The 15,063-nt window shown below is 39.1% G+C and overlaps 1 protein-coding gene across 2 annotated transcripts in view; it reads right to left on the bottom strand.

Annotated features, from left to right (window-relative positions):
• Positions 1-15,063, bottom strand: part of PTPDC1 (protein tyrosine phosphatase domain containing 1) — a 98,523-nt gene that overhangs the window by 45,957 nt on the left and 37,503 nt on the right. Inside the window, exon 2 of one of the 2 annotated variants that reach the window (XM_037146387.2) lies at positions 3,306-3,390. In XM_037146387.2, coding sequence (XP_037002282.2) covers positions 3,306-3,384 — 79 coding nt within the window. In that variant the 5' untranslated portion in view covers positions 3,385-3,390. Of the gene's footprint in view, positions 1-3,305; positions 3,391-15,063 lie in introns of those variants that run through there. The other variant, XM_053656461.1, reaches the window with a different exon arrangement.

Here is a 15,063-nt window from a genome sequence, read left to right as displayed (position 1 = left end):
CACCCACCTGTGATCTCCATTTCTGTGATTCTGTTCTATTTGTTTGCTTAGTTTATTTTTGGTTTTTTAGGTTTGGTTTTTGATAGTTGTAAGTTTGTTGTCATTTTACTATGTTCATAGTTTTGATTATTTTCTTTTTCTTAGATAAGTCCCTTTAACTTTTCATACAATAAGGGCTTGGTGATGAGATGAACTCTTTGAACTTTACTGTATCTGGGAAGCACTTTATCTGCCCTTCCATTCTAAATGATAATTTTTTTTTGAATAGAGTAATGTTGGAGTTAGATTCTTGCCTTTCATGACTTTGAATACCTCTTTCCAGCCCCTTCTTAACTACAAGATTTCTTTTGAGAAATCAGCTGACAAGTCTTATGGGAATTCCTTTGTAGGTAACTATCTCCTTTTCTCTTGCTGCTTTTAAGATTCTCTCCTTATCTTTTACCTTGGGTAATGTCATTATGATGTGCCTTGGTGTGTGCTTCCTAGGGTCCTACTTTTGGGGGACTCTCTGAGCTTCCTGGACTTCCTGAAAGTCTATTTCCTTTACCAGATTGGGGAAGTTCTCCTTCATTGTTTTTTCAAGTGAGTTTTCAATTTCTTGGTTTTCCTCCTCCTCTTCTGGCACCCCTAAGATTAGGATGTTGGAACGCTTAAAGCTGTCCTGGAGGTTCCTAAGCCTCTCCTCATTTTTTTTTTTTTTTGAATTCTAGTTTCTTCATTCTGTTCTGGTTGAATGTTTATTTCTCCCTTCTGCTCCAAATTGTTGACTTGAGTCTCAGTTTCCTTCCATTCGTTCTTGATCCCCTGTACATTTATCTTTATTTCACTTTGTATAGCCTTCACTTCATCCTCTATTTTGTAGCCATACTCAACCGTTTCTCTGAGCATCCAGATTATCAGTGTTTTGAACCATGCATCTGATACGTTGGCTATATTCTCACTGCTTAATTCTTTTTCTGGAGTTTTGATCTGTTTTCATTAGGGTCAGATTTCTTTCTCTTGACACACCTGTTATGTTGTAAGGGACAGAGCCTTAGGTGTTCTCCAAAGTGGGGCAACCCAAGTCACTGCATTGTGGCACTGTATATGGAGGAGGTGTCCAAGAGGGAACAGTGCTGCTTGCTCAGCTCTGGCTGGCTTTCAGTCACTTTCCCCATTACCCACATGCAAATTGGGCCCTTCTGGTGCTGATTCCCAGTGGGTAAGTTTGTGTACATTCTACGACTCTGTGGGTCTCTCCAATTAACTCTCCTGTTAGGCTGGAAGGTTCTCCTGCCGTTGCCACCCCCAAAGGTTTTTATGGTCAGAGGGTTTGAGTCTTTTTTTTCTGGTGGTGGAACCTTGGCTGCATCGTCTGGCTCACTCCCCAGTTGTTCCTCCTGGTGTACCAGCTGCTGCCTTCACTTCCCCTATCTGGTAGTCACTGCCTTGCCTGCCCAGTCCCCCAGCTGCAGCCTTGCTGTGTGTCCTCTCTGCTCCTGCTGCCCATCTGCTCCTCCAGCAGTCTGAATGAATGTTTCTTCTTTAACTCTTTGGTTGTTGGACTTCCATACAGTTCGATTTTCTGGCACTTGTGGTTATTTTTTGCTTTTAAATTTGTTGTTGTTCTTTTGGTTGTGGGAGGAGGCAAAGTATATCTACCTATACCTCCATCTTGGCCAGAAGTCCCAAAAGTAGTTCTTGATAAGTTTTCTATTTCCTTTTAAACACAGTTTAAACACTTTATTGATGTATCTTAATGAAGTCATATTTCCCATGAGTCATTAGTGAACATTTAAAAATATTTCCCATCCCAATATTAACCCAATAAAAAAATAACTACCTGTATACATGAGATACACTTTGAAAAATTAGATATAAATTAATTTTTTTATTTTCCATATTTTTCCAAATTAAAAATTAGCTATATTTATATAATAAGCACAATTTCAATGAAAAGATGGTTTTGGAAAAGGTAATAATCAGCTTAAGTAGAGGATCACAAAAGAGGTGTTAGAACCTTCATGGAGGTGTTTGGAGATGTGGAGGGTTTTTTTTTATTATTCCTATAATTTGGGGACATGACCGGATTCAGTTTGTGGGAGAGGCAGGGATACTGAATGTCTTCATAACTGGGGCTCTTCTGCACAGTGTAGGAGCGCCTCACCTCTAAAGCCAAATCCCCCACGAGAAACACCAACTAAGAGGTAACATTCTAACAGAAGAATGGGAAAGGGAAAAGGTTCGTCTTTTATATTTGTGAGCTAGAAAGTTACTTAGGGAAAAAAAAACTATTATTCTATAATGAAAACAGCAATTATTACTGCATTTAGAAAGCACTTCTTTCTAAACCAGGGAAACTAACATACAGTAAGTCTGGCACATATGTACTGCCCCCAAGTGGTAGTGACCATTAGTATTGCCCCTTAAAGTCAGCACAGACCAAGGAGTCCTAACAAGGTCAGAAGAGGTAAACAATTTTCTTCGTGAATGAGAGCTCCCCCTGGTGTACTGGTTGGGTTCCAACAAGCATACAATCAACTCTTGAGAACCAATTATTCTCAGCAAGTGTTAAACTCTAGTACCTTTAGAGCCACATTCCTTTACTTTTTCTTCTATCATTTAATCCACAATTAGAAGGGAAAATCAAGAACTTTACTTTTCCTGTAAAGTTCTTTATACAGGAAAACTAAAGTGAACTTGAGCAAAACTCAAGAGTGGGCAGCAAGAAAATTATGCAAGGGATACTATAAAAAAATTACTCAACAACTCTTGGTTGACTACAGCACTAAAGTGGCAAAAAATCAAAGCGTGCTTTCAGCTTAGAGCTTGTATGAAGGGCAAACGACAGTGAGAGTCCAAGTCACAGCACCCTTCCTTCTAGGGCACCATGTGAAAAATCAGAACTGTGGGAAGGCAACTGAGGAGAGACAAAAACTGGGAGCAGCTGAGAGACGGCTAGTGTACTTTTGAATGTGCTTTACAAGTGACACTGCAAGTCAGAAAAGAAAGAAATGGAAGTTTGGTTCACAAGCAGGCATTTGAGGAGAGGAAGAAATGGATAATTTCAGTAAAAAATAATGAAGGAGACAAACTGTGTTTTCAACACTTCCTTCTTAACAGGCCAAGGTCATTATTCAAGATTTTGAAAAGAAATGTTAATAGGTCAAAATAGGCAGGCAGAAATAAACTCAAGGCCACAAACAGTACCTGCAACTTGACATTCCAATATGAAGAATCATGTCTTTTCTTTCATGTCCATTCATATAGTTTTTTAAACTCTAGTTTGCACAAACAGACAAAAATGTCTATTAAAGAATGATTACCTTTCATGTTTGCAGCATGCCCACTATTATTCACAGTGGAATAGGGCTGTTCATTCTGAGGCAAGACTCCTGCAGCCATGGTAGTCTGTTGGGAAAAAAAATATTTTTTGATATTTTGCCTATGGGACATGCACTTAGTAATCATCTGTAATGTATTAAACCTCTGCTGTCTAACACTCTAGTCATTAGCTAAGTGGCTACTAAGTACTTGAAATGTGACTAGTACAGATTTGAGAGCTGCAGGTGTAAAGTACAAGATTTTGAAGGCTTAGTACAAAAACAAAGAATGTACAATATCTCATGAACAAATTATTTTACTTTCATTCTACACTGAAATATTTTTCATATACTGGGTTAAATAAATGTTTTAAATTATTTTCTCCAATTCTCTTAATTTTAACATTGCTAGTAGAAAATTCCATCTAAAATCGAATACATGGGTCACATGATAGTCTACTGAGCTGTGCTAGAAAGTAAAGGATACTATAGAGGAAGTTAAGACATACTCTCCCTTATACATTTAGTTTGTCAGGAAGACAAAAAGTAGACAGAAATAATGCTAATATGTGCTTGGTGTCACAAGACAGGCTTGGACAAGGTGGGAAAGCTGTCCAACTTCAGTGTGGCTGCAAGGCCTCAAGGAGAAACTCTATTTTGAACTGGGCTCAGTAAGTAACACTTATTGTGGACTTGACAGTGGACTGGGCAATTAAACAGAACCCTTCCTTCTTTACTAATTCAGTTAAATGAGGATTTACAAAGTTTATAAGACTTTCATCTATAGTTAAAGTGTATAATTAAGTGAATTTTGTGTCACTGTGGTTTCCACTGAGGAAAGTTAAGTAAACCATTTTATATGTCAAAAAAGCAAAAATCATTCAGCTTTCTTAAGCTCTTTACTAAGTATCAGACTGTGAAATGACAAACTTATACACTGGTCCCTGCCTCAGATTCCTGACACAGAGTAACTAAACTCTTATAAATTCCTCAGTCATAAGAGTACTAGGAGAATCTTTTGTTCTAATGAGGAAATCCTGGTTGGGCTCTTACATGAAGGCTGGTTGCCAGAAAGATGAAGCCGTGATCAGAAGGTCTCTGGGGCGGTGGCGGAACATGTCCTCTAGCAGAATCCTACCCAACATGAGCAGGATCACCACAACAATTTTGCTTGAATAGTTAACAGTGATATCATCACACAGCTCTGGTAGTTAGAAAACTCTTCATAATGTGGGTGCTCTTTAATTTCTGCCCATTGGTCCTATTTTTGCCCTTTGAGCCCACACAGAACAAAAAACCCTTTCTTCCATGTGATCATGTTCCTCTTACTCTTGAATTACATCTTCCCAGGCTACACACCAATAATTCTTGTCATCACTCTTCAAGTGTAAAATGGTCTAGACCTCACCACCCTGGATACCCCAACCCTTTCTACTTACATTCTATAGTTACTCATATACTAGTGCCTAGAGCTGAAGTCTACCCTCCAGAGGTGGTATGATCACTGAAAATTAGAACAAAAACAGCTCCCTTGTCTGGACAGTATATGTGGCTTATCAACACATTAGCACTCTCAGCAGCCTCAATACATATCAGGACACATAAACAGTCAAAGAAAAAAACTGGCTAGAAATTATATGCAATACATGCTAAGGTTAAAATATAACCTTACATACATTTACATACATAAAATGTAACTATCCATACACTCAGTGTGGATAGTTAAACATATATCAAACTTTAAAGTGAAATAAATGGTGGAGAATGAAAAGTAAAGTCTCCACACCTATCTCCTAGCCCAGGTTTTACTCCTCAGAGGTAACAATGTAATCATTGGCTTTACTTCTGAGGGGGGGCGGGATAGGCAGCCACTATATTTACACCTTGGTTATGATTTCATCATCTTTAAACCATATTATGAATTCCTGCCATAAAAGATGAGGAAATCAGCTCAGTATTTAATATACACATAACCTGTATACATACAACTTTTTAGAAAATAACTTACCAAGTACTGTAGTTGGACCCACATGAAAGAATTATAATCTTACCACACCTGTGCTGCTCAAAGTTAAACATTCCAAGCAGCAGAGTCCAATGGACTTTCTCTTTTTTCATAAGTTGCTTAAAACAAGGGCAAACTAGGTTTTGCTATAAATTTGGACCATGGGTTTCTTATCGACTTCCCCATTTTTTTTAGTAAGTTTGTTTGTTTAGAGGGGGAGGAAGGGAAATAAAAAGGGAGAGAAACATTGATGTGAGAGGGAAATATCGATCAGCTGTTGCCTCTTATATGCGCCCCAACCCAGGACTTAACCCACGACCCAGGTATGTGTCCTATTTAAAAATAGAACTGTCAACCTTTTGCTTTTCAGGACAACACCAAACCAATTGAACCACATCAGCCAAGCCTCCCTGGTTTTTAATTGCCTTTTTCTTATTGACCAAAGAAATGTAAGTCTTCATCATATCCCTAAGATCTTTTCAATGTCTTAATCATGCTATGGCTATATCTACCATCTATCTGCTTTTTGAAAATACTTTCCTGAGCCCTCTGAACTCCTATTCTAGTATGGACAAGAAGCATGTCCTAGACCCACCACCTACCTGTCAACCCAGGATGTATTTATTACATCCTTGAGTTGAGTCCTCTGGTCCTTAGATTCTGCTTGTCAAATATCTTTTTAATAGTTTATCATCAGAATTAAAGATAGTTCATCTTCAAAGAATATCTTATGTATCCTAATGTGACTATACTTATAAAGAGTAATAAAATCTCTTTATTTGTGAATTATCTGCATTTTTAAAGCTTAAACATTGTACTATGGTTTTATCAAACAACATGAACACATGCTTTCTAAGAAAAATTAATTCTTCTAATCTAGCAAAAACAGTGGAAGAATGGAAAGTTTTAAAGGTGCAATTTCCAAGAGTTATTATATAGGGTTACAGTTAAACTACCAATTTCCAAAGACCTAAGATAAATACAATATGCACTAGCTTGAGAAACTAAATATTTCAAGACCTATCAAAGTCTGAAAATTAAACAAAAAATTAGCCCTACTTATATTTGTAGGGCTCTCAGAGGCATTCAGTAGCGGTCCTTCCTCATTCTTCTTGCAGTTGCTCATCACTTGCCTTCATCCACAAGTCTAGTAGCCTCAGCTCCACTGCTCTACAAATTAAATAGCTTTCGTCTTTGCCCAAGCACTTGGCACACTTTCATTCTGTTTTACATTTAATCCTTCTGCTTCCTCTGAGAAATCCCTATTACTCATTCAACAGGTCTCATTATTGACTTCCTTCCTTGTTCTTTGAAATCAGCATGGCAGCTCCAGAGCTGCCTTCATTTGAAGGCTAACAGCCATACTGCCAAGGCGACACCTTTCTGAGGCTTTCACCTGATGCTCTGGGTATTGTGAGGTCTTTCTTCACTGACTGGTGCAAACATGAACTATTTCCAGCCCTCTGAGAATCCTGAAAATTGTTCTGTCTGCTCCTACCTGTGTCTCCCCCCCAGCCTCAGTACTCAGGCAGAAATGAACGTATCAGTACTAATGCAAAAATGCTTAGTCCAACAAAGACCTGGAGGTCCTCTGCATGTTTCCAGAGATCATTCTTTCTGTTGCTCCCTTTTCTCCAGTATCCTGCACTGCAAATTCCAGCCACCTTTGCTCTCTTGCTCATTTCTTGGGCAGGCTCTGTTTAGGTCCCCCCGCCCCCATATTACATCCTGGAAACTGCTTCCAGGGAGGCAACTTGTGTAACTCTAAGCTCACCATGTTTGCTTCTCTTGAGGCCACAATCCTGAGCTGCTTGCTCTCCAATGTCCAAAACCCATTTTTTATATATTTTGTCTGGTTGTTTTAAGGCAGAAGGGTATTCTAGTCTGTTATTTCATATAGGTTAGAAGCAGAAATTCCCCTGGGTCCGCTTCAGATGACTCAAATCCAAGACAACTCTGCAAGAATGCTCACTGTGCATCACCTTTGCATAAAAACATGAATTTATAGTCTAAGTGTGTATAATTTCTGGTCAATTATATACAGCTCAATTAGGCTAGTAGTCAGAAGTTATGCATTCAAATCTTGACTCTGTTCATTGCCAGTTATGTGAACCACTTTGAGCTTCAATTTTCTCTTCTTGTGAAACAAGATTACATCTACTTTCTTCGACTGTTCTGAAGATGGAGATTGTGTGTATGTGTTGCTAGCATAATGTCTAGCATATAGATGTTCAATAAATGCTTGTTATTTTACTTGCGAACCAGTATCTGTAACATCTTTTTGTTTCTTTTCCTTCTTAGCCTGCGTTCACTTCATTTCCCTCTTATTGTAGTAAGAATTTATATTCAGCCCTGGCTGGTCTGGCTCAGTGGATTGAGTGACGGCCTGCAAACCAAAGGATCACTGGTTCATTTTCCACAGGGCACATGCCTGGGTGGTGGGCCAGGTCTCCAATAGGGGGCACATGGGAGGCAACCACAGACTGATGTTTCCCTGCCTTTCTCCCTTTCTTTCCCTCTCTCTATAAATAAAGTCTTTTTAAAAAAAGAATTTACATTCACTTCATTACCAGTAAAATAGTCCTGCCAGTAGTTAGTAATGATTGAGCTTCTCAAGAAGATTCATGAAAATACTAACTCTATTCAAAACTGAACTCACTTCATGGGCCTGGTTGTAGAGTCAGGAGAAAAGGGGTTTGATTAGAAATCCTATCATTTCAATGCACAATAAAAATTATTTAATTTCATTTCCTGTTGCTAATGACGCATATTTTGCTCACTCTATCATACATTTTGCTTTTATCCTGAAAAGTCCCCCCAAATGACTCAACTGTTTAGGATTAAGCACACGCTCACTAATTAATACCATATACTTAAAACTTAGAAAAATGAACTCACGCTGTTAAGAAGAATCATCACAAAATGAGAATTTGACATAAAAAATGTTCTACTCCACAAAAACGTTCCACACAGAGACTGGGTTCTGAGGTGGACTGGTTCTTAGGTCACTACATTCCCTTCCATCTTTCAGACAAGTGTTCTGCCCCAAACCTACATGTGCACTTTTTGGAGCAAATTTGTGGAGACTAAATTAAGTGCCTGGGAGGTCAGAAGTGTGATGGACTTTCCTTGTAGACTTGCATAGCACTAGCATCCGAACTGCATCGAAATCACCTTGGGTGCTTATAGAAAATATATGAGGTCTATCTGGGAAAAGTCCAACCATTGTTAATACAACAAGAAGGGTTTGCATGATATTGGTGTAACCTGGCAGCCAAGTAGAGTGGCAATAGAATGCACATGTGTGAACAATAACAACTTCACTGTACTAGTCATTGGGGGTGGCAGAAATCACTGAGTGAGCATGTGTACTGTGTGGCTGTTGCATTCAAAATGACTGAGTGAGTAGAGCAACAAATCTGCATCAAATTTTCCATTAAGTTTGAACATTCCTCCATGGAAATTATTCGGATGATTCAGAAGGCTGCAGCTATGGACAACTGGTGATTGGCAGCTTCATCTCAACAGTGCACTGCTCATGCATCATGTCTCATGCAGAGTTTTTTAATGAAACATCGAATCACCCAGGTGACTCAGCCCCCTACAGCCCAGATTTGGTGCCCTGTGACTTCTGAATTTTCTCAAAACTAAATTCCTGACTATGACTTTATTTCTGTTGCTCTCTCCCTTTATGTCCATCAAGGTTTGCTTTACATATTTAGGTGGTCCTATGTTGGGTTCATTAATGTTTACTAGGATTGTACCCTCTTGTTGGAGTTTTCCCTTTATTATTATGTACTGTTCTTCTTTGTCTCTTACTAGAGCCTAGGATTTAAGGTCTGTTTTGTCAGTTATTAAGTATTACTACCCCAGCTTTTTTTTCCATTTTCCATTTGCATTAAATATCCTTTTCATCCTTTTACTTTTAGTCTGTGTGTATATTTTATTCTGAGGTGGGTCTCTTAGAGACAGCAAATACGTGGATTTTGTTTTTTTATCCATTCATCTACCCTATGTCTTTTGATTAGAGCATTTAAGACATTTTCATTTAAAGTGATTATTTTTAAAAAGATTTTATTTATTTATTTTTAGAGAGGAAGGGAAGGAGAGAAGGAGAGAAATATCATGTATGGTTGCCTCTCGCGTGTCCCCTGCTGGGAACTGGCCTGCAACCCAAGCATGTGTCCTGACTGGGAATCGAACCACGATCATGTGGTTCGCAGGCCCGCACTCAATCCACTGAGCTACACCAGCCAGGGTAAAGTGATTATTAACAGATATATATTTATTGCCATTTTTTAAAACTGTGTTGCTGGGGTTTTTTGTTGTTGTTTTCTTACTCTTCTCTGAGCAAACCCTTTAACATTTGTTGTAATAGTGGTCTAGTGGTAACAAACTCCTTTAGCTTTTTCTTTTCTGGGAAGCTTGCTTTTCTCTTTCAATTTTAAATTATAGCCTTGCTGGGTAAAGCAGCCTTGGTTGTAGTTCCTTGCTTTTCATCACTTTGACTATTTCATGCCCATCTCTTCTGGCCTGAAATGTTTCTGTTGAGGAACATCCATGAGAGCTCCCTTGTAGGTAACTAGCTGCTTTTCTCTTGTTGCTTTAAAATTTTTTGCCTGTCTTTCACCTTTGACATTTTACTTATAATGTGTCTTTGTGGTGTCCTCTGTGGGTCCATCTTGTTTGGGATTCTCTGTGCTTCTTGGACTTGTGTGTCTTTTTCCTTCACAAGTTCAGGGAAGTTTTCACTCATTATTTCTTCAAATAGGCTCTCGATCCCTTGTTCTCTCTTAATCTGGTACCCTTATGATGTGGATGTTGTTATGCTTCATGTTGTTCCAAAGGTCCCTTAGACTATCCTCATTTTTAAAGCTTTTTTTTCCTGTTCCGATTGGGTGTGTTTTCCCCCCTAACTTGTCTTCTAAATCACTGATTCAGTCTACTTCATCTAACCCTCTTAATTCCCTCCAGTGTATTATTTATTTCAGATATTGCATTCTTTCTTGCTTTCTGACTGATCCTTTTCTATGGTTTCTGTCTTTTTTCATGCTGTTGAACTTCGTTATCATTACTTTGAACTGTATATCTTAAATTGCTTGTCTCCATTTTCATTTAGCTATTCTTCTGGAGGATTCTCTTGTTCTTTCATTTGGGGCCTGCTTCCTTGTCTTCCCATTTTCGCTGTGTCTTTGTGTTTGTTTCTATGGACAAAGTAGATCTGTAAAGACTGGTGCAAACCTATGTCAGACGCTGCTTGTGACTGGCCCTGGGCGACTTGTTTTGACACATCAGTGATCCACTATTTGTGGCTCCCTCTACTTGGCCTCGGTACATGAAAAAAGAATCAAACTGCACACCAAAGCTAGCTTTTACCAGTACTGGGCACTGTGGAGGATCAGCTAAAGTCTCAAAGCACCCAGTGATCTGTCTCTACCTGCAGGCTGCCTTTTAGGCTTAGACCCTTAGTCTCTAGCTGTACTCTTCAGCAGGACTTAAGCTCTATGAGGCAGGGTGAGACAGGTTCCTGTGGGTGATTGCTTCCTCCTAGGCTGATGCCACATGGGGGGAGTGCTCTGCTTGAGAAAAATGGCTTCTGCATTATGGGGAATGACTTAGCACAGGGATCCTGATGGCTGACCCTTCAGCCCTCTCCCCAGAGCCACCAACCCTTCATGGGGCTCTAGTCTGAGAGGCCCACCCTCCACCAGAGCCAAGGCTATGAACAAAATTGTGTGTCTTGACCCTTTAAGAAGTTTTCTAGGTCTCTGATAGTCTCATTCTGAAGGACACAAATCTGGTTGCTTTTTAGAACTGGTTGTCACGTGGGTGCCTTCCCTAGTCTAGTGCTTTAGGCTGGGGAGGCCAGCTTGAGGTTTAGACACCACACACACTTCTCAGGGAGGGCTGCTCCCCCTTTCCCCAGCTGCTGAAATATCCCTTGGAAACATTCAACTACTGCCTGTTGGAGCCCAGTCAGCCCTCTTCGGTCTCTGCACTTCCTACCAGTCTCATTGTGGTGGTGGTGTTTCTTCTCTAAGTCCCTGGTTACAAGCTTCTCTCCAGTTAGTGTTCAGTTGGTTATTCAGGATGATTTTTCAATTGATTACAGCTAATTGATTTAGCTGTAATTCCAGTTTGTTCCTGGGATGTTAGTGGAGCTTCTACCTGCTCTGCTGCCTACTTGGATCCTCTCATTAAACTCTGATTTTTTAAAAATGGGAGTAATAGTAGTGTTCACTTAATAGCATTGTGATGAGGATTACATGAGTTAAATTATATAAAGCACCAGGAACACTGTCCGATATGGAGTAAGTGTAGGGGACCGGTTTGTCTTGGCCTGGCAAATGTGACTCAGCTCTGCATGGAAAACCTACAGATACGAAGTGGTGGGCGGAACCCAGACTTGCAAACAGAGTTTTCCCATGGGAATCAGACCTAGACAATGCATACAGATTGTTATGGCTTGTTCTTGCTAACACTCCCTCACCCTGGTCTAAAGCAACAAATGTGTATTGTCTATCTTCAAGGTAATTTCCAAAGCCTGTGTGAGCTCTCCCAAAGACAGAGCTAATCAGCTCATCGTCATTCCCTTCTGCATGTTATTTTTATTTTCTTGATTGTACCTAGAATGTAGACAATAATATTCTATATGATAGATAATAAATCTTTCTTTGATATAAGACCCCAGGAAAACAATAAAAACCTGTCTAGGCAAGGGTCAGGACCCTTGCGCTCCCCTCTTGAAGGAGTGGCCGAGGCACTACAGGCTCTCTCCCCTTGAGAGGAGTCGTGCCTGTTCCCTTTTTCTCCACAGGACTGTTGTCCCCTGTGCATTGATTCTTGTTGTAAGCCACAACAGGTGGACTCTGCTGGACAGGGTCTGCCACAAGTAAGCTTATGTGTTTTAGTTATTATTATTATTATATTATTTGTGAACATAAAATGTTTATATTGCTTTCAAAGGTTTACTCATATACCTGGGCTTCCATCTCTATTTTTCCCCAAACATACTTAAGTTTTTCATCCTCAGATTCTTCTACCATGATTGTTGTGTAGAATCTAATCATATTGACAGCATTTCTTTAAGTGTAGGCAGAGAACCTCCTACATCAGAATGAGCTGGAGTGTCTTCATAATGCAAATTGTTAAACTTCTCATCAGACTTACTAACTCAGATGTTTTAAGGGTGGGGCCAAGGAATTCATGAGTATATCAAGAACACAGCCCCTTACACATTTTCACCTCCTCACTCCTAACAGAAATGCAAATGCAGCTGGTTTGAACATAAGGGTATAAAATCCAAACACATTTTCAATACAGTTGTTGGCACTTACTAGCTGTGTGATCTTGGGCACATTTATTAACATCTTTGAGACTCATCAACTGTCCAGTGGTTGTTGAAAGATGACCTGAGAACTTGTACACACTTAATTTGTGCCTGATCCATAATTCAGTTTGGTCTCAACAAGCAGTCAAAGTGATCTTGTTAACTTTGGCTGGGTTGTGTCATTCCTCTTTTCAAAACCCTTCTAGCTACTCTGTTTGCAATTTAAATCAGCTCCCTTCCCTGCTTCACCCTTTTCCTCAGAACTTCAGAAGAAAACACATCTAATACATTATATAGGGTCCAGCAAAAGTAAGGTCTGCTTGAATGTGGTTGGTAGAGAAATAATATGGCTGTAATAATTTAGTTTTTTTAATTTTTATTTATTTTTATTTTTAAAATTTTATTTAGTTATTTTTCAAGTACGGTTTTTTGTCTATTTCTCCCATCCCAGCCTCCCGCGCCGCGTGCTCCCCACCTCCCTCCATTTCCACCCCCCTTAGTTCTCGTCCCTGTGTCCTTCCTATTTGTTCCTCCAAATCCCTCCCCTTTTTTCCCCATAAATTCCTTTCCCTCTTCCCTCTGGTCACTGTCCCCTTGTTCTCTATTTCAGTGTCTTTGTTTTTTTTCTGCTTGCTTGTTTGTTTTGTTGTTTAGCTTCCTGTTAAAGGTGAGATCATATGGTATTTGTCTTTCAACATCTGGCCTATTTCACTCAGCATAATGCTTTCCAGTTCCATCCATGTTGTTGCAAAGGGTAGTAGCTCCTTCTTTCTCTCTGCTGCATAGAATTCCATTGTGTATATGTACCACAATTTTTGGATCCTGATGGGCACCTAGGTTGCTTCATTTACTGATGGGCACCTAGGTTACTTCCAACTCTTGGCTATTGTAAATTGTGCTGCTATGAACTTTGTGGTGCATAGGTTCTTTGAAACTGATGTTTTAGGATTTTTAGGATATAATCCCAGCAGTGGAATTGCTGGGTCAAAAGGCAGGTCAATTTTTACTTTTCTGAGAAAATTCCATACTGTTTTCCATAATGGTTGTACCAGTCTGCAATCCCACCAACAGTGAACTAAGGTCCCCTTTTCCCCACAACCTCTCCAACATTTATTGTTTGTTGCTTTGTTTATGATAGCCATCCTGACTGGTGTAAAGTGGTATCTCATTGTGGTTTTAATTTGCATCTCTCTCATAGCTAGCGATATTGAGCATCTTTTCATCTATCTCTGGATTCTCTGTATGTCCTCCTTGGAGAACTGTCCAAGTCCTCTGCCCATTTTTTAATTGGGTTGCCTGTCTTCTTAGAGTGGAGTCGTGTAAGTTCTTTGTATATTTTGGAGATTAAACCTTTGTCTGAGGTATCATTGGCAAATATGTTTTCCCATACAGTTGGTTGTCTTTTTAATTTAATACTGTTTTCTTTAGCCACGCAGAAGCTTTTTATTTTGATGAGATCCCATTTGTTTATTCTTTCCTTTATATTCCTTGCTCTAGGGGACATATCAGTAAAAATGTTGCTGCGTGAAAATTTACAGTTTTAATCTGAATATTTCACCTAAAATGTCACATGGTATGCTTAAGTGTGATATTTTTATGTTACAGAATTACATGCTTACAGTTTTTTAATAAAAAAGAGGCATCATTTGTGCTGGACCCTGTATAATTTACTAACTTATTCCACGTATTCTCTGCTTTGCCCTACTAGAATGTAAGCTCCATGAAGGCACAGATTTCTGTCTTCTTTGTCAACTGTTCCATCTCCAAAGCCCACAGCCAGGTCTGGCACCACATAACAGGTACTAAATAAAGATCTGTTGAATAAACACCTGAATAAAAATAAACATTCAATAAAAATAGCTGCCACTACTACGATTTAATTGCTCTGAACCTCGCTTTTTTATCTATAAAGGAGAAGTGGCAATCATGCCTTACTGAACTCCAGGTTATTGCTAAGAGCACATCAATACATGACAGCACCACTATGCAAATACAAGACATAGTATTTTCCTTAACTTATTGTTCATCTTCAACCTGACAGATTTATGTTCCTTCTAATTCCCTGAAGGGTAAATCTGTTTTCTTTTCCAACAACTATGTATGGTCACATTAATTTCAACCCTCTGCCCAAATTTTCTCTCCTTTAGGATGCCTTCCCTGACATCGATTACATATTTCCTCCTCCTGAAGGGCTGACTGAAGATTTATCCAGTAGCTCAAATGCTATAAAACATAGTTTCCTAATATTATAGTATTTTTTCCTTAAAGAATTAAAGCACTCCTTATGATTCTTTATGTAGTAATACAAAACAGATTTCTTTAAACTGAAATGTCCTCATCTCTTAATCTGCAACCTCAAATAAATTACAGAACTATATATAATCTCTTTTCCTTTTTTTGATCCTCACCCAAGGATTTTTTTTATT

This window comes from Artibeus jamaicensis, unplaced genomic scaffold (assembly GCF_021234435.1).
Source record: "Artibeus jamaicensis isolate MK-2021 breed Jamaican fruit bat unplaced genomic scaffold, CSHL_Jam_final scaffold_1964, whole genome shotgun sequence".
Lineage (NCBI taxonomy): Eukaryota > Metazoa > Chordata > Mammalia > Chiroptera > Phyllostomidae > Artibeus > Artibeus jamaicensis.
This window is presented reverse-complemented; position numbering and strand designations above follow the sequence as displayed.